Raw genomic sequence first — 21,078 nt, forward strand, 5'->3', positions numbered from 1 at the left:
CACACACACATGCACAGACCACATATACTGGCATACATACATATATATGTGTATGTTTGTGTAGAGTCTAGAAGAGAATGCATCAAAATATTAATAGTTATTATTAGGATTGTAGGTGTTTTGTTTGTTTTATATCTGGATCTTTTCCAAAATTATATATATTAAACATGCAATTTTTGTGCAGTAAGACAAATGAGTTATTTTTCTTTAAAAGTGTTTCTAGAAACAAATGTTACTTCTTTCTCCTTCCTGTCACATTCTCAGCCCTTAATCGATAAAACTCGTTTTTCATAAGATCCTGAATAACAACAGTTCTGGCACCCCATTTTATCTTTTACAGATGCTAGTGAAAAACAATCACCTTTCAGACAAGATCATTGTTTTGCCAGGAAAAATTGAAGACATCTCACTTCCTGAGGCTGTAGATGTGATCATTTCTGAACCAATGGGATACATGCTGTTCAATGAACGGATGCTAGAGAGTTATCTTCTTTCCAAAAAATGGCTAAAATCAAATGGTAAGTTGGCCCATTCTTGGTTTAAAAAACAGTCTGACTTCTCTGTAAAAGCACTTCTATTATACTCAATTATTTGTTTTTCTCATCTCATTCTTCTATAACAAATTAACTAGTCTCCAATCATAAGAACACAGGTATGCTGCACAGTATTCAACATGGTATAGAGAGCCAGGTCTGAGTTTTGTGTTTTTTGTCCTAGTTTAATCCCTTCGTTCCTTAATGAACTTGGGCTAACACTTGACCATTTGGCTTTGGTTTCCTCATCTGTAAAATGATATTATTACACATAATCTCTAATGTCCTTTCAAGTGTTGGCCTTCTATAATGTGAAGAACTCTCTGGGGTCTGCTTGTTCTTTTTGACAATTTTTTTCCCTACTGTATTTCTCTCTCTCTCTGTGATCCCTACACATAGTCAAGATAGTATTAAATCCAATATGCTTTTTGTGCTTTCCAAGCGACTGCATGTGCTAAGCAATTTGAATAAGTTATTTTATAAAATCCTTATAAAGTCTGAATGGTGAAGGTTTTCAATTTATTTGGGGGGTTAGCCTCGAAGTTAATTTTGCAACCTTCCCCAGGGACATTTGACAATGTCTGGAGACACTGGTTGTCACAATGGCAGCAGGGGCTGGGATACTGGCATCTAGTGAATAGGGGCGAAGATACTGTGAAGCATCCTTTGATGCACAGGACAGTCCCCTACATCAAAGAATTATCAGCCCAAAATGTCAATAGTGTATGATTGAGACCTGGGTTAGCGGAGGGCATTGTTATGATCCCATTTCATAAAGAGAAAACTGAGACTTAATGAGGAAAAGTAACTTGGCAAGAACAAACATCTAACAATTGGCAGGCCAAGAATTTGAGCCTACATCCATCTGACCCTGAAGCCTACACTCATGACTTTGGCACACACACTGGCTTTCCACTCTTCACCAGAGAAAGTAGATGCATTCCAACAGCAGGTGTTTCCAATTAAGACATGGGTGATAACTGGCCAATTTTAAGTTGCATCTTATGAGAATTTCAGCTCCTTACCCCAATTGTATTTATCTAAATTACCAATGTTGTAGCTCCCTATCTTGATGTTCAATGAAAACAAAATAGTGAACAACCGTGCAACTCATACATACCAACATGCATTTAAGTGAAGTTTGAAGTTTATAATTTCCTACATGCTTCAAAATTCAGAAATAGGCACTGAAAGAAAATTCATGTATAAATAAATAAATAAATAAGCTCAGGCAAAGTATACCTGATGTCAAGAATTTCATTAGCAATCTTGCTGTAAAACAGCTCAGGATGCTCTTGGAAGCCTTGTGTGTATGCGATAAAATTGAACTGTGGGAGATGAAAGTGAAGGTACAAAGTGGCTTGGATTTCCTCCTCAATGCCCCCAGGAAGAATTTGTATGTTTTTTTTTTTTTTCCTGGACTTTTTTTCCTGGACTTTTTCAGATGGTTAGGTGCTTCTATATGATGAGATTTATAATGTAGTTAATTAGTTAATTAACATGTATCACCTGAGCCCCTCTTAAGCTCAGTATTTAGATAATATCTAGGTATCTTCCCTGGATATTTGAAATGAATATGACATTTTATACTGGGCTATATATCTTTAACTAGGCAAGTAGAAATGAATACTGATTTTATTGGCTTTCTAGGCTATGTCTTCCTCAGGGAAGGGTGATTGATTTTTTTCTAATTATTTATATAGTCCATCAAAATAACACATAGTTTAAAACATCAATTAATAATAAAAAGGCTTATAATGAAAAATAGTAGCCTTCTGCCACACCTCTTTCTATCGTCAGACTGCTCCCCAAAGGCAAACGCTCTCAACTCTATCTGTTGTTTCTTCTATTATTTACCTACATATTCCTATCTAAGATGATTACATTGCTATTCTCGTCACTCTCTGCTTGAGAATTCAGCTTTCCTGAATAGCAGCTCCTTCCTTCCTGATGCACCTACCCCACCCCCATCCTCTCAATGTATTTAGATAGGTCCTCAGTTCCTTTATCCCAACGCTTAGGGCCAGATATGTTTCAGAATTCAGAATCTGAAGGACTTTTGAAAGTTAATATGATCACATACCATGTAGTACTTAATTCTCCCAGTGGGATCTGAGGCAACACTCTGTAATGAAACACATTATATTCCTGCAACAAAACATAAGAATATTGATACCAAGTGGAATAAATAAAGACTACAAATAAACTCTCGTGTTAGTTCAGGTCAGGTTTTGCCATCAAATGATGCTGCTGCAAACTTATAAAATTCTGTTGCTTTTCAGATCTCAGAATTTAGCATAAAGAAATATAGGCCTAGATCATTATTTGGTTAAATCAAGAATCAACGTTTACAGTGTTATGATGTAATGTAACTATTGTTGAATACTGAGTCAGATGGTAGAGTAGATGCTGTATACTTATGTATGTTTTCTCATATAATCTTTTGTTTTTCCCAGAGTTAATTGTCTTGGTTTCTTTTATTAGCTTAGCTTTTATATATTCATGGTTAAGTGTTTCTACGCTCCAATATATCTGACAGATGCCATCAATATGTGTTCCTCTGTTGTTCTCCTCTATTCAGTAGTCCTCTGGCCTTCTCTAGCAACATGAACTGAGTGTTCTTCAGCCCCACTGCGTGACAGCCATACTTTGACTTTCCATCATCATCCTTTTGTCTTCCTCTTTGTTGATTTACGACGTCATTTCAGCGAAGGATATTCTCTACCAGCTTCTGCAGAAAAGGAGCTTGAGGAGTTACTTTTTATCAAGTCCTTGTGCTATTATTTGGTCAAGAATTTAACTTAAAAACAATTTTTAATCAATATTTTTAAAGCTTGTGTTTTGGTTTTTGTGTTTGGTTTCTGTCTGCAAATCTTGCTATTGAGAAGTCAGTGCCATTCTGACTCCTGCTCCTTTAGAGTAACAACGTTTTCCCCTCTAGATGCTTTTAGTATCTTCTCTTTATTTTAGTGTTCTAGTGAGAATCTTTTTAAAGTTCCTGTGCTGGAGATTCAGTGAATATGTTTAATCAGGAGGCTGATTTTCTTCTGTTCTTGAAATTTTCAAAATATTTTACATTTAATTTTCTCCCCTCCATTTTATCAGACATTCTTGGAATTCCTATTAGGTTGAGGCTCATAACATCATCCTCTAATCTTCCCAAGTTTACACAAGCAGTGATACATATTATTTCTCTGAGGTTATTTAATATCCTTCTATCGTCCCGAAATTGAAAAACCACCAAGCAATCATTATTGTTTTGATACCAATGCCTGAGATTTAGATGGGGCCATATGAATTAGGTTATGATCATGCTTTGCCCCTGACCACTTCTGAAAATACCCCAAATAAAATAACCTGTTTTAACAGATGTGGAAAGCCACATAGTTTAAGGATGGGGCAGTGACTATCAGATGAGATTCCACTCCCTGGATTTTGCTCTGCTATTTGTTAACTCTGTGATACCAAGTAACTTAAATTTCTCTGTTTTCCTGTTTATAAAATGGACATAATAATAGAACCCCCTTTATCTTGGTATGAGAATTATATAAATTAATGCATGGGAAACCCTTGGAAAAGTACACGACAGGGTCATCATAACTGAGAAATTTTAGCTATTTTTGTTGTTTTTATGACAGCGTCTCTGGTGTCTTAAGTCAGCCTTATTTCTGAAATATAGTTAATAGTTCCTCTTTCTTTCATGTGCAATTTAATAAATGGCTATAAAAAGATTTTCCCTAAAATTGCAAGAGTAACAATGCTGATCATCAGGTCTGCCTACTCAGAAAGGCCCAACTTCAGGCATGCCAATCTAGGTGCTCATTTGCCCACTGAAGAATCTACCTTTCCTGTAGTGATTGTGGATGCCAAGAAATAGCACAAATGTGTATTTCCCAGCGTGAAGATTGGCAAGCATCCATATAAACATAAATCCCAAAAGCACCTAAAAAGACAGGTGGTCGATCTGATTCTACATGGACAAAGTCTGAGAATGAGAATAATAATGTGATGGGAGGATGGGATTTTGATTGTTTTTAAAGCTAAATTATTGTTACAATAAATAAGAGAATAAATAAATAAATAAATAAATAAATAAATAAATAAATAAATCCAGAATTCACAGGACAAACAGAAAGGGAAAAAAAGCCAGTAACTGAGAAGGCAACTGCCAGGTTGAAAGGCTTGCTGAAGTCTCTGCAAGCTTTTATCATTGTATTGCTTTGTGACTTGCTTTGATACTCTTTTCTATAGCCCTCTACTCTTCTGCCTAATTTTGTATACTTGCATTGAGACAAAATTATATTTTGTCCTGTCATGTCATAACTGAAGCAAAAGAATGGAATTGGTCTCAGGTGGCAGATGAGTATAGCCTTCAATCAGAAAGCAATAGAAGCTGACTTCTGGGTCTGTTGTGTTTTGCTCATTAGGAATGATGTTCCCGACATTCAGCGACATCCACTTGGCCCCTTTTTCTGATGAACAGCTCTATGTGGAACACTTCTCCAGAGCCAATTTTTGGTAATGTTCTTTTTTCCTCCCTTCCTTTCCCTTCAAAGGAAACCAGAGTTTTTAAAACTATTGCTATTTGGGGTCATATGTGTGTTGTTGGGTGGGGGGAGGCGGGGCGGCAGCAGTGAGGCACCTATCCTGTACATCCCTGGTCTCTACCTGCTAGATGTTAGTCACATCTTCCCCCCAGAGTTGTGACAACCACAGATGCCCTCCAGACATTGCCAAATGTCCCCTTGCAGGATCACCACCAGTTGAGACCACTACTCATAAATCAGAGACAGGTGAATCAAGGAGCTGTTCATGCAATATCAAACATCCAAAAAGCTATCCTACTGCTAAAACAACATCCTCCCCTGCCTGCTGCCATTCTCTTCCCATTTTTCACCATCCACTTCTTTGACTCTTGGCAATGGTTTCTGTTAGGACTTGACTTTGACAGAGAACATATCAATCAGTACACCTGATAAATGAGTTGATCAAACCTTTATGGAGCTTTAATTGGCAGTTGGCTTTTGGGCCCACTTCACCCCTCTGAGATTGAGTTTCTTTATGTGTAAAATGGGAACTGATACAAAAGCTCCTGCCAGTTTTAAACCACCATTTCTTCTGGGATTCCTTTCTGAGGTTTTTACAAGAAGAAGGAAGGAAGGAGAATGGGAGGGAGAAAGAGCAGATATCATCTGTGTCGGAATGTTACATGTGTGGGAGCACAGGCATGTCCTGCATGAGGTTCAGGATCCTCAAATTTAAGGTTTGACTTTGGTCTGAGGTATACAGGGCCTTATGATACAAAGAGGTCCAAAGTTGATTTCTGGGCTTTTCTCTTTGTAATCATAGAGAAGGGACAGCAAATAAGATGTACTTTGGTTTCCAGGGCTACTAAGCTCTTTGAGGAGTGGGGTCAAATGGTTGATTTTTCTTTCTATTTTTTTGGCAAAATAGGCTTTCCTAGCACAGATTCAGAGCATTTTGTGGTTTTGTTGAATCTGCAATTCTGAGATTCTAAGCCACAAGCTTTCCCATGGGGGTGAATGGCTTCTTGGTGTATATATGTGTCGGGTGGGGCAGGGGAATGGTGGGGGAGCTTTTACCTTAATAATCATTGCTCTGTAAGATTATGCTGACCCTAAATGATTACATTTTTATTATGATCTCCTGAGGAAATGCAGAGATGAAAGGGTTACGAATTTTAAGCAGCAGAATAGACCAGACCAATGAACTAGAGGTTTGTCGTCCAGGCAGTCCTTGTGTGACCTTCCAATCATACTATCTGCTGCCATCTTACTCACTTGAGTATATTAATGATCACAGCGGTTTGACTCAGTTTTCCACCACATACCAACATGCTGCTATTTGTTGCATCTAAAAATGAAAAACAGAAACAAAAATGAAAACATCATCTTCTCTAGATGTTGCTTTCCCAGTCAGCCATGGCCAACTCTCTAAGCCCCTTTCAGCAAAATTCCTCAGAAGGGTTGTCTATACTCAGTGTCCAACTCCCCCCTTCTATTTCTCACTGGAGCCATTTCTCCAAAACCACTCTTCTTGAGGTCACCAGTGCCCTGACCTCCACATTGCTAATGCCAGTGATCAACTCTCACTTCTCAACTTATCTAATTTACTGGCATCATTTGAAACACTCTTTTTGCTTCGTGATCTTTTGATTTTTCTCCTCCCTTGCTGACACTTTCTCAACCAGCTATCATTGTTACTTGTCTTCATAAGCCCCTGATGTTGGAGTGCCCCAGGATGCAGTGTTTGGACCTCTTCTCTGTGCAGGCTCCCTTGGTGAGCTCACCCATTCTCGTAACTACAAATACCATCCATAGGCTAATGGTTCCCAAGTGTCCCTCTCCAGTGCAGACGTATCTTCCAAACATGGTATTTTCCTAGTAAACTTCCTCCTGGATGTTCCCCTCTTGCAGAAATTTACCATGTGCAAAATTCAACTTCTGATCTCCCAATTTCTACCCAAAACCTGCTGTACTGGTAGTTTTTCTGTCTCAGTTGATAACTTTATCCTCTCCATCATTCAAGCCAAGAACTTTGAAGGCCTCTCTTTCTTTATCTCCTGAATCCAAACCATCAAGTAATTATATTGGTTCTACTTTCAAAATCTATCCAGAATCACACCAATTTTTATTATATTCACTGTTTCCTCTTTTTCTCAACACCATCATCTCTCATCTAGATTACTGCAATAGCTTCTTACCTATCTATTCTCAGCAGAGCCAAAGCCTCGCAGGAGCTTCTCCATAGTCTGGCTCCCAGTTACTCTCTAGCCTCATTTCCTACTGCCATGTTCATTTGGGTCCTGCTTCACAGGCCTGTGTGCTGATTCTCAGACACATCAGGCATGCTCCTAAGTTAGGGCCTTTGTGTTTGCAGGGTTTTTTTTGTTTTGTTTTGTTTTTTCCTTTGAATACTTTTTCCTCAGTGTTCACATGGTCAATTCCTTTAACTCCATAAAGTCTTTGTCAAATGCCACCTTCTCAATGAGATTTACCCTGACAATCTATTTTAAATTGCACCCATGCCATGCCCAACCCTTCTTTTTCAATTCTATATTTTTTCTCTAACAGTTACAGCATCCTAAAAGATATATAACCTGTTCCTATTATTATCTATGGTCTGTATCCCTCTTGATAACATGTAAGCACTGGAAGGTCAGCAATGCTGTCAGTTTCCACTGGATGTATCCCAAGCACCCAGAACACTGCCTGCCACAGGGTAGGCTCTCAGTAAATGTCTCTGAATGAATAAAAACTTCAGTATGCCCAAACATGCATGAAAATAATTATTAAGATTTTAGGTGATATAGTTCCAGTTTTTCTATGCTTTCTTTACAAAAACAGAATCATAAGTACCATTTTATAGCTTGTTTTTTGTTTTTTGTTTTTTTTACTTTCACAGTACTTTGTTGACATGTTCTCACATCATCTACATACATTTGACTGAAGGCTATTTCTTTTGTGACTCATAATTTATTAACTCAGTTTTCAATGTTGAATATTAAATTATTTTAATTGCCATTTTAGTCCTATAGATTCCATAACAAACCACACCAAGGTTTCAATATTCTATAAGAATATAGAATCCTATAGAATTATATATCCTAAATTCTATAAGACACAACACTAAAGTGAACGTCCTTTCATATAAATTTTGGTGTACATTCTGATTATTTCCATATGATAAATTGCTAAAAGCAGAATTACTGGACCAAAAAATGTGAAGAAGGAACTTATAAAAAATTATTCTTATATATTGCCAAATTGCCCTCTAGAAAAGTTTTACCAATTAACACTTCCACCAGTGGTATTTGGGAATGTCTGCTAAGTCTTGCCCATACGGGATATGCTTTTTAAAATGCCAATTTGATTTGCAAAAAAAATGGTGGCCAGTTTATTTTTAATCTGTATTTCTTTGATAGCTGGTGCATTTGAACGATTATTTTTAGTCAACAAACACAAAAATATTTTTAAAAATATATAGTTATCAAAATTCACAGCCTTTGCTTTCCTTCTAATTCCTCTCCCTTTGTAAGGTTTCTGCATTAGTCAACTGGCATTTGGGTCTCTTGTTGCTTTGATCCAGGAAACAGGTGGTGAATGCTTGCATGATTTCTGTCAGAAGAAGCAAAGAAGTGGATATGTACGCTGGGGAGTGGTGCAAAAAATAAGTTTGGGTGAGATCTCTCAGCTGAGAGATGAAGGAACAACTAATTGGCTAAACAAGATCATCAGATGCAGTCAGTTTTCAGTCCTCACCTGATTTTCTTATTATCTGCACTTGACACAGTTGACTCTCTCTTTGCTCCACTTCTCAAGCCTGAACCTGGTTTTTCTCCTACCTTTCTGGCCCCTACTTCTCAGTCTCCTTTGCTGATTCTTCCTCATGGCCCAAATCTTTAACATTGGAGTGACTCCAGGTTTCTTTCTTACATGTCTTCCCCTTTCTGTCAACACTCACTGTCTTACTTGATCTCATTCTGTCTCTTGGCTATAAATACCGTCTTTCTGTCTACAACTCACATAGTTAGAACTCCAGCCCAGACCTCTGCCCAGAACCACAGACTTGGATGTCCAGCTGGCTGTTGACAACTACACTTGGATGTCTATTGGGCATCTCAAAATTAACATGTTTAAAAGTAAGCTACTGATCCTCACCATCTCCGCACTGCCCACCTTTGCAAAACAAAACACCCCTGTGTCTACTACAGTCTTGGCAATAGCCTTCTAACTTAAATCCTCTTTTTAAACCACAACCATGCTCTTGATGAAACATAATTCAGATTATATTATTTCACTGCATAAAGTCTTTTAGTGGCTTCCCTGTTTCTGCATAGTGAAAGCCAAAGTTCTCATAATAGTTGGGAAGACCGTATATGATCTAGATCCTACCCTGCTACCCCTCTGACTCTGTCTCCTGCTACTTCCTCTCTTACTCTCTGCCCTCTCTGGCCTCACTGGCTGGCCTCCTTGCCTCCGCTGGTACAAACCAGGCATGCTCCTGCCTCCCTGACATTCGCTCTGCCCAAGACACAGACAATCCAGTGGCTTTTCTCACCTCCTGCAGGTCTTTGCTCACATGCCACCGTCCCAGAGAAACCTTCTATTAATTACAAACTGCAATCTCTTTCCTCCTGCAAGCCTGTACCACACTTCTCAATTCATTTTTCTCTATAGCACTTATAACCATATACCATGTTGTATGTTTTTACTTATTTATTGTCTATCTCCCCCATGAGACTGCAAGTTCCCTAAGTGTGGCTGCTTCGTTTACTTCTATAGCCCTGTCATCTAACCTGGCTAATGGTAGTTGCTGAAGACATTTTTGATGATTAGAAGGTGAATGCATTGATTTGTAAAAATTCTGTCTATATTAAGGACATTAAGATTGTCGTATTTTCTTCAGAGTTTCCAGCTTGCCTTGTAATTTTATTTGTGATAGTTTTGACCACAAAACAACTTAAACTTTTTATGTAGCTGAATCTACCAATAATTATCTTTTATTGTTTCTTTATTTTCCTTTGTAATTTTTAGTTCCCCCTCCCTCTCCCCCATGAATTTGGTATTAACTTCCTTTTTTAAAGTTTTTACTTTTCCATGTGACATTTTTTAAATTTTGCATTTAACTCTGAAATTCGTCTTAGTATACAGTCTGCAATAACCATATAACTTTATCCTTTCCAAATAACCAATTATGAGACTCTCTCTTAGTAGATCAAATTACTACATTCTGATGTTAGTAAGCAGTCACCTATAAAATTAATAATTTTCTTTTATATGATGATTCCTTGGGCCCCATTAATTAAGGTGATGGGAAGTATCTCCTGAGAGTAAGGCTCATCATAAAGAATCATCATTCCCAACTGTAGTTCTTCTTAATGTGATGGGTACCTCTGGCACTATTGAAAATAATTAGCTCAGGGGTTTTGTGCCAAAGCCTATAGATACAATTTTAAATGGGTTCTCATATGAAGAAAAATATATACATAGGATCAATTAAGAGGTGTAGCCAAATATTGTCAAGAAGCTTGAGACTAAGCTAGACTGTTTTATTACATTTATTACAGTTATAGAACATAAAAGTATAAACAAAATAGGTAGTAGTTAAAAGCCAGATGACTCAGACTCTAGATCCACATGGAACTATGTTTAATTCTTGGTTCTGGCAATTACCAACTGTAAAGCCTTAGCCAAGTTAATTTAATCTCTCTGAGATTAATTTCAATCCATAAATTGAAGAAGATAATTTTACCTACCTGAAGATGATGAAATTTCAGGGATGGATCCTCTACTTGTACTTTTCTACCATAGTAGCCCTTTCTTCATGGGCCAGGTTACGCATGGTGTAGGGTTCTTCCAGATGCTGAATATATCTATCCCAATTACATATTCAGGGACCAGGAAAATAATCATAGGGTTTGCATGAAACAAGTGGATACACTGTGAGATGGACTTGGTCCAAAACTCCACTTACTACCTATCCTCCATAGCCTTCACTAACCAGAGGCATTTTAGATATTTTTGTATCAATATAAGCTCAAACTCCTTATCTAACATTTCTCAAAAAATCGAGGTATCCTTCCTTTGCCATGGTTACTTTGTCATAGAAACCCAGGTCTCTCTGGAGAAGGAGTGAGGAATGTTTACTGTGTGTGCTTGTGGTGGCAGTGAGAGTCCTTCCTCAAGAGGACTGGGACTCTACTTAAGTCTGGACCACTTGGATCTGGAATTTGGGTGAGGGACTTAATATTTCCGTTGTGACAGCTGACATCATCCTGCTCATGAGCTAGCCATTTTTTGTTATACAAATTGAGCACTATCCTAGCTGACTTTCCATCTGTTTTACTTCTCTAGTAACACTAGGATCTATTAACACCAAAGGTTCTTGTAGGTCAAGGTGCCCGATTGCTACTCTACCCTAGCTTGTTACACAGTATTTATGCCATTCTTGCCTAGGCCAGATAATTACTGCTTTCCTGCTCTGACATTCTGAAATGTCATTCAAATTGTGTTCATTCAGAGCACAATTTAATGGCTACATCACCTACCACCATCTTTCATCTACCAAGGACAGCTACTCTAAGGCTCTCAAAGATGCCACTGTTATCTAAGCAGTTTTTCCCTATTACCTTGTAAAAGGAAAGTTTCTTGTGCTCTGACAAAATAGTCAAAATAGTTTCCTGTGCTCTGACAAAATGACAAAATAAGCTGTGCTTGAGTTTTTGGCCGGACAGCAATGAGAAACTATTAGCCTGAAGGCAATGAGTGATCATGAGGCAGATCTCGAAGAGAATAAAATCATCTTTCAAGGCAAAGGCTCTTGGAGAAGTTGTTGCATATTCTTTAAGCAAGGCTGTTTTCCTCTGGTAAAAGGGGAAAGAATTCTGCCTCTGCTGGCTTGAAAGATTCAGGGGAACTGGAAAGATTTCAGGCTTCTCTGCTTTCCTTTCCCCACCCAATCATCCCAACCGCCGGTCTCAGGGCCCTACCATTTTCCTGTCAAGACCACAATTTTAACACACGAGACCTGTCAAGAGTGTATGTCCAATCTCCTCTGCAGCTCTTCTACTATTACCATTTTACTATCTTGTTTGGAGTAGGGGGATGGGGCAGTTTCAGTTCCAAAGATGTGGCTTCTACTTGTCAAATTCTATACATGATTTTCAGCACAGCAGGTCTTGGATCACTGAAGAGATAGGAATTTCTTTAAATCTGCTAGAAAGCCCCTCTGGATTTCACAGCGTGTCTTAAGTTGGGAGTTGCTGCTCTGAGATTAAAATTTTCTTTTTGCAAAGCTTGCAATGCTGTCAACAGAGGCTTGCCTACTCCTCAATTCATGTAATAATCATTGCTGCAAAACTTCAAGCACACAGTTGCCATAAAGCCCAATGTTTCACCTTCTACCTTACTGCATCCTAATTAACCATCAGCAAGACCATTAGAAATTGTGATGAAAGGCTCGGCGCAATGGCTCACGCCTGTAATCCCAGCACTTTGGGAGGCCAAGGTAGGCAGATCACCTGAGGTCTGGAGTTTGAGACCAGGCTACCCAACGTGATGAAACCCCATCTCTACTAACAAAAATTAGCTGGGTGTGGTGGCAGGCACCTCTAATCCCAGCTACTTGGGAGGCTGAGGCAGAGAGAATCATTTGAAACGGGGAGGCGGAGGTTGAAGTGAGCTGAGATTGTACCACTGCACTCCAGCCTGGGCAACAGAGTATATAGGTGAAGCTTATATACTATAACTTTATTAAGAAGTGTATTTCCAGTGAAACAAGAATTGGGAGAAAGAAGAATGAGGCAGGGAATGAGGAGCGTGCTGGTGCAAAAGTGCATTACCATTACGAGATCCTTGGGGTGTTGCTTCACCAACCAGAAACCTCTGTGGCCAGTGGCACCTTTGACTGAGTTTTGCTTTGTTCTGCCTACTCAGTCTGGCAGGCTGCGTTCAGCTCACACTACCAGCCTGGATCCCAGGATGCCAAGGGCAAGCCAGGTGCGGAGTGGCAAGGGGTGTGTGAGCAAGAATGGGGTCCGGTCTTTGCGCATAGCCAGGCATGCCAGCGGCTGCTGCAGGACAGAGAGCTCCAGCTGCCAGCAGCGGCACTGGCTCCCTGAAAGGCCACAGCTGGACAAGGCACACTACAAGCAGCTTCCACAGCTGGTACTGGGGAACACAGTAGTGCCCAAAAGCTTAGAGCCTTCCAGGAACTGCAGGGCTCTAAAGAGGGAGTCACAGACCTGGCTCAAGGAGGTCTGGGCTCCCCAAAGGGCTGCAGCCCTTCTCTCCTTCTTTTTGCCTGCAACATGGAGAGCAAAGGGTGTGTCTCAGCCGTGTTTGTGTCACAGCTCTTTTAGCCCTGAACGGTGAGTACTGAGTTCTTGTCCTGCATACAGGAAGAATGAGGTATTCAGACAAGTGGAGGGTGAGCAAAACGAAGAGGAGCTTTATTGAGAAAAACAACAGTTCAGAGGTGACCCACAGTGGGTGGCTCCTCTCTGTAGCCAGGGTGTCTGGAGGAGGGTTCAGCTCTCTTAGCAGAGAGGGTAGCTCCTCTCTGCAGCTGTTTGACCAGTTGTCTCACCATATCCCTTCTAGTCTGGCTGAATTCCAGGTTTTTATGGGACTCAGAGGGGAGGAAGTGCGTGCTGATTGATCCACAGGTGGCTATGGGCCCGCTCAGGGAAAAGCACCACAAGTTCTCCTCAAGTCAGGGTGACTGGCTGCCTAGCCCTCAGGTTTCAGACCCTCCCTGGCTTGAAGATGAGGCTTCACTGGGGACCCAACCCCTTCTGCCCAGGAGCCTGTCTGCCTCCCGCCACTGTTCATGCCTTCATGCCAAGGGGTGCCTGCAGGCCAGTGCCAGGCTGTCCTCAGCCACCCCTAAGCCTCCCTTTTATGTTTGTCAGAGCCCAAAGTCTGCAGGAAGTCGAGGGGCAGGGGGCCGGTGTGTCAGCACTGCTGCAATCGTGTGCACACCTGGCCAGACTGCAACAGTGCCTGGACTCCGCCCCACCTTAAGTCGAAAATCGAAGTGGACACCAACAGCGGGGAGAAGCCAGGCAGCAGCAGCAGGAGCTTCCTAGCCTGCAGGGGGCAAGGGGATCCTCCTAGGCCCCCAAGAATGCAGAGATGTCTGGGTCTGCAGCCACCCTACAGCAGCTGCAGCTGCACCTGCACCCTAGAAGTTCTTGCTCCAACTTGGAAGGGCGGGGCTCTGGCCTGTCTCCAGGTCCCACCAGTTCCATGGAACATGCAGCCCTGGTGGTGCTTCCTTGCAGCCTGGGGCGGGGGCTTCATGTCCTCACTGGGCCCAGGCCTGCGTCTGGAGCAGAGGTGATGTCACGAGTTCTCCCTGTGGCCCCAGTGCTCAGGGGCAGCCCCAGGACTCCCCCTCGTCCTGCTTGCTAACTCCTGTCCCTTTGAACAGTGTGTCTGGTTCACCCACTGGGCCGAAACTCTCCAATGAACAGGACACGCCCCCTGCCTCAGTACAGCCTGGCCGGCTCACGGCCATGCCTGGGGTTAGGGGGCGCCTCCAGGAGCAGATGGCACGCGCGAGGCCTGACCATCAGGATTGTCTGGCTTGGTGGTCACCTTAATGTGGGGCACGTCCTGGAGATACGGTCTCAGGCGGCCCTATACAGAGCCTTTTCCTGAGGTGCACGAAGTTGGCGCCATCGGCGGGTTGGGTGCAGTGGCCATGTCACTGGGCAGGTCCTCGAAGTGGGTGCCACTCCCACTTCTTGCCCTGGGCCCCTGAAGCGGGTCCCCAGCTCCACGTCTCGGGCCCAGGCCCCATACTCCGCATGCAAGCGCGGCACCGCCCTGGGCCCAGCTCTGCCTCGGGGACCCTCTCTGCCCATTTTTCCCTGCCTGACCTCGCTGCTCTCCCTCCAGCGGGTGGCTCGGCCCAGCCTCATTCCCGGGGTTCCCAGGGGTGGGTTCTCAGGGCAGCAGGTTCCGGGGGCGCTCCCAGGGGCAGGCTCCAGGGGCTGCCCACCTCAGCATCTGTACCTGAGGGCCCACGACCTACTCCTGTACCCCACTGCAGCCGGCGTCGGGGTAGCGGCTGCTTCGCACAGTCTGCTGCTGCTATTATCACCATGCTGACCACCGCCTAGTATTAAACAAGAGATTGCTGGCTCTCTCAGGACCATCTTCAAAAGATCAAATGAACTACATCTCAGGATAGTTTATACAGGGAGATAAATGAATTTATACACTGGCTTTTATCTCCTCATTTATCAAATACTCATCCTGCCGACATTAACTAGCCTTCTGGGTCTTATGGCATCTCATACCCAAAGTTAACAGGGATGCCCCAGGGCAGGAGGAGAGAGGCACATTGTGCAGGCCTGGGGTGAGACATTGTTGCACTGTGCCCATGCAAGCTCAGAGGAGCCCATCCTTTGGCACAGTTGGTGCAGAACACATGGCTGAGTTTTCCAGAGACAGGTAAGAAAGATCTGGGATGGCACTTAAAAGGCGATATACCACTTAAGGCACCAAACGACATTTTCCAGTTCCCTTTTCAGAGTATTATGCATGGATAGTATGCATCTGTCATACTTGACCAGAGCAAAGCCAATTGAGTGAAATCAGGGATCCCAGCGGTGAATGGCCTCTAGTCAGTTGTTTTTTACAGAAATTGGAGGTCTGTGTTTGCAAAGGATGAGGGAAGATAAATGTATGTAGAATATTGCCACAGGCAATGAGAGTTCCCTTTTTGTTCCTTTCTGCTCTGAGTCTACTAAATACCTTGTTGGCCATGGTACTACTGAGAAACATTATTTTTAAACAAATCCATTCTACTGAGTGGACAAGCTGCTGAAGTCTACTGTGAAGGTAATGAACGATTTGTTTGTAGCCTAATTATGCATCAACCTAAATTTCCCACTAAAGTTTCTTTTGCATAGTTAGAGTTTTAGGCCTTCTGGTCATTCCCAAAAGTATATTTGACCGTGATGGTCACTAGTTCATAGAAATACTATGAAGATCAAATAAAAATATTTCAAATTAGCGTACGAGATAACCAAATTTTTTTCAGAAGTCAAGTAAACAGCACAAAATGTCACAGAGAAAGAACTTTTGTAGGAATATTACCGTAACTGAAAAATCATGTCAGTATTTTCATGTACCCCCGTCCTTATCCCATTCATATTTCAGTGATTTCTTGGTCTCTAATCCTCTTTCAATTGCCTAGTACTCATTCTTGATATGTCCTCTGCATCTCTGTTTATATCTGCAGCTCTTGAACTCATCTGGCTTTTGCTCTTAGGATAAGCCTTGATTTCTGTATTTATCTTGTTTCAGAATGTTTGTCAAACTCATGGCTCTTTTATAATATTCTGCCTTAATCAAGTTCATGCCTTTTTTATACATCCTGACTTGTGTTGTCAGGGATATGCAGTATTCCCATCCCCTGGCCCAATTATGGGTTGTAACAATTTAGTTCAGTCCTGGTAGAACTAGGACCTCACTGAACCAGGCAAAGCTATTCTCTCAGAATTATATGTACATAGTACAGTACAAAAGACCCATTAATTTTTTTCAATTAAGACACTTTTTGTTTTAAGTGGCCAAAAGTCACTTAAGAAAAAAGAGTATTTCTGACTAATGTATCTGAAAAGCCTAAGGATAGATTCAGCTTCTCAGACATAAATGGATTTCAAGGCACTTATATTGGATCCTGGTCTCTCTTTCTCACTCAGCTTGGCTCCATTCTTAGGTAACTTTCCCCTCATGGCAGCAATGTGTTTTCTAGAGAATCTAGATTTATAGACTCATAGCTCCATCACCACTTCTCCTTTGCCACAGTTTCAACAAAAGTCATAGGCTTGACTCTCGTTGGGTCACATGCTTAACCCTAAGTGTATCACCAAGGCTAGGGTGATAAGACACTGTGACTGGCCGAGACTGAGCCACATGTTGAAAGCATAGTCAAGACCACCTAAACCACAAGAACTGTGAGTAAGAAAGAGATGCCTAACAGAAAAAATCTGGTGCTGTTACTGCAAGGGCAGCCATTCGCCAGGTAGAACAGACCTGAGATAACCATCACAGTTGCCTTGACTGATTCATTCTTCCTTCCAATATGGCTTTCATAGGTCCAATTCTTAGGCCAACCACTATAATATCTAGATTTAGCTTGACACACCTGAGAATGCTCCACAGATTGCTTTACAGAATCACACACTTTCCCTTACTTTTTACCAAAGAGCCATGGTCTGAAGTGCACCTGTTTTCCCCTCTCATTTATACTAAAAAAAAAAAAAAGAAAAGATTACAAATACAAAAAAGTATCTAACCATAGCATATGGGAAATACAAGCCACACTGCTTTAATGGTGTTTAAACCAGTAAAATCAGAGACATAATGAGCACACAGCTTTGCACAGATACCACTTTCCACAGTGGTTGATATGCCTGCAGTTGGCTGGGGTGGAAAATTGTATCAAATTGAAATCACAGTGAGAGATCACCTCACACTCTTCAGGATGGCTATTATTGAAAAAATAAGACAAGTGTTGGTGAGTATGTGGAGAAAGTGGAACCCTTGTGCATTGTTAACGGGAATGAAAAATTGTACAGCTGCTATGAAAAAATATATGTAGGTTATTCAAAAATTTAAAAATAAAACTACCATATGATTCAGCAATCCCACTTTTGGGTATTTATCCAAAAGAATTGAAATCAGGATCTTTAAGAGATGTTAGTACTCCTATATTCATTGCAGCACTATTCACAATCGCCAAGATATGGAAACAGCCTAAGTGTCCATCAACAGATGAATGGATTTTAAAAATGTGGTATATACGTACAGTAGAATATATTTTGCCTTAAAAAGAAGGCAGATGCAGCCATGAAAAAGAATGAGGTCATGTGTTTTGTGGGAATATGGACGGAGCTAGAGGCTATTATCCTTAGTAAACTAATGCAGGAATAGAAAACCAAATACTGCATATTCTCACTGATAAGTGGGAGCTAAATGATGAGAACTTATGAACACAAAGAAGGAAACAACGGACACTGAGGTCTGCTTGAGGGTGGAGGGTTGTGGGGAGAGGAACAGAAAAGATAACTATTGGTTACTGCACTTAATTCACAAGTGATGAAATAATCCATACAACAAACACTCATGACATGAGTTTACCTGTGTAGTGAACATTCACATGTACCTCCAAACCTAAAATGAAAGTTAAAAAAAAAAATAAAATCATACAGGAAACATTGTCAAATATTAAAAACAGAAGGCAGAACATGGCAACGTGTCTGTAATATGTGACAATATAGATGAACCTTGAGGACATTATGCTAAATGAAATAAGCCAGTCACGGAAAGACAAATACTGCTTGATCCCATGTGTATGAAGTATTTAAAATAGTCAAGTTTATAGACTCAAAGAGTGGAATGGTGATTACCAGCAGCTGGAGGAAACATGGAGCATTACTAATCAATGAGCATAAAGTTTTAGTCAAGCATGATAAAAATAAGTAGAGCTCTGCTGTACAACGTTGTACCTATAGTCAAAAATAATGTATCCTAACTCAAAGATTTGGTAAGAGAGTAGATCTTACAAGTGTTTTTGCCACAATTAACACATAAAATAACCATATAGAATTTAATTTTAGAAGCAGTTTGTCAAAAACAACCAAGCCTCAAGTCCTGCTGTATACAAGGAACGTATAAGAAATCAAATAAACATGCAATTTATTCCTAGACACATACCCTTCTCCTACTAGGAACTCCCAACCATACTCCTATGCCACATTTTCAACATTCTTTGTGGCTGTAGTGACATTTTTGAATCTTTGCTTTTGTTTCCTAGTTCTTGGGGTTATATACGTCTCCCATCAGGTTAGTGTACACTTGGTTGTTAATTCTGGTAGAGCACAGCACATTAAGACACAAAAGTTGCTTAACTGTCAAACAGCAAAACCTGGATTCCCCTCCCCCAACACCATCCCACTTCTGTCTCTCTCTCATTTATCTTCTACCTTCCTTCTTCTTTTTTTTACAAAGGAAGAAAACTTCTTAATGGGGATGAGCAGCTTTTTTGTCAGAATAGAATAAAGACAAGATTCTTCTTAAAGTGTCTGATTTATATGAACTGTATTTTTAGGCATTTCCAGATGTTGCATGCATTATGGTTGTGGTGTTGGTAAATGTGAAGGATTTCCCACATGAAGAATTATAGGAATTGGGAACGTGAACTCAGGAGAAAAAAACACCCAGACTCTCTCTCTTATGTGCTCATAAAGACACCCTAAATTAACTTAGAAAATAGAAGCCACAGCTGATGTAAACAAAGGAAACTATCCCTAGCTCCCCATTCAACAGATGAGTTGCCTGATCAATCTCCCTGACCCTCTGACACACACGATGTATCTCAGGAGACCAAAAGAGATGCCAGATTTTATCTGCTTTAATTATTTTATGATGCATTGCAGAAGGATATTTAAAATTTCTAAGAATTAGAAATATGAAATATGGTCCAGCCAGAATTTTTTTAAAAACCCAGGCAGTGGGCTCTTTGCCCACAGCTTTCCATCTGCCCCAGAAATGGTGCCCATATGCACCACACTGTTTGTGGCTTATGGGTTTTAATTGGTACTGAACATGCAAAGCAAATGGCACAGACGCATCATCCTCTTTGAGAGCTGAGGTGGTATTCAGTGGATAGACGGAAGTTTTCAATTCAGTCATGCCATGTGGAGGACTGTCTTTGCCCTTGGAGTTTTCTTTTTGGCCAATAATCTTTTTGGCCAAGAATCTACCTGGTCAAGAATCTAGAACAACTAACTTAGTACCCAACCCTGGTTGCACTTCAGAATCACCCGGTTAGCTGTGGAAATAAACAGGCACTAGGGCTATCCCTAGATCAAATGTATCACAGTTCAGAGGCATCAGTACTTTTAAAAATTTTCCAATAAAGTCTAAAAACCATAGTTTTCTAAGGTATTGAAAAATTTTCTTTCTGTCTCTCCCTCCTTCTCCCCCTCCCTCTCCTTCTCTCATTCTTTCCCTTATCTCCTTTTCTTCCTTCCTCCTTCAAATATAAGTTTGGTGCAAAAGTAATGGCAAAACCTGCAACTCCTTTTGCATCAACCTAGTAATAGGCTGTTGTGACATGATTATTTCCCCAAGAACACTCCCATTGTCGTTCTAACTGTTAAAGCCATTTAAATCTACAGTGTTCTATTTCCAGACATTTTCTAGAATTATAGGAGGCTTGTTTTCAATATATGTGTTTATAAAATGATGTGAAGTGCTATTTGGCTTTACCAGTGGGCCAGCTTGGCTCTGGCCCTTGGTAGAAGCAGAAGATTAGGAACTGAGTGATGAAGCTGAAGAAACTTGGACAAATGACTTTTCCCATTTCCTATTCATTGTCATTGATGCCTGTACCCACATATAGGGCCATTTAGAGTACCAAGCCCTCCAGTTAATTCCAGTTCATTCACTGATTAATTTATTCATTAAATAAATAAATGTGGACAGATCTTTTTCACCCTAACAATATTCCTGGCCCCATGCTAAGTGTTAAGTATACTCTGATGAATAAGAAAATTCTTCTGCTTTTAAGTGAATGAAGCATAGATACTTAATTGTAACACAAGGTTATGCATTCTTAAATGGAAATATTTGAGAACAGTCTTTTTTTATTATTATACTTTGTGTTCTGGGGTACATGTGCAGAACATGCAGGTTTGTTACATAAGTATACATGTGCCATGGTGATTTGCCGCACCCATCAACCCCCGTCATCTACATTAGATATTTCTCCTAATGCTATCCCTCCCCCTACCTCCTACCCCCTTACAGGCTCCTGTGTGTGATGTTCCCCTCCCTGTGTCCATCTGTTCTCACTGTCCAAATCGTACTTATGAGAACATGTGGTGTTTGGTTTTCTGTTCTTGTGTTAGTTTGCTGAGAATGATGGTTTCCAGCTTCATCCACATCCCTGCAAAGGACATGAACTCATCCTTTTTTATGGATGCATAGTATTCCATGGT

At 40.8% G+C, this 21,078-nt stretch overlaps 1 protein-coding gene across 1 annotated transcript in view; it reads left to right on the top strand.

The window, feature by feature from the left end:
- LOC105508497 (histone-arginine methyltransferase CARM1-like) overlaps positions 1-21,078 on the top strand; it is a 281,427-nt gene that overhangs the window by 238,998 nt on the left and 21,351 nt on the right. The window contains exons 7-8 of the mRNA XM_011937360.1: positions 341-518; positions 4,961-5,051. Of these exons, the coding sequence (XP_011792750.1) occupies positions 341-518; positions 4,961-5,051 (269 nt within the window). The remainder of the gene's footprint in view (positions 1-340; positions 519-4,960; positions 5,052-21,078) is intronic.

Source organism: Colobus angolensis, unplaced genomic scaffold (genome assembly GCF_000951035.1).
Source record: "Colobus angolensis palliatus isolate OR3802 unplaced genomic scaffold, Cang.pa_1.0 Scaffold162, whole genome shotgun sequence".
NCBI lineage: Eukaryota > Metazoa > Chordata > Mammalia > Primates > Cercopithecidae > Colobus > Colobus angolensis.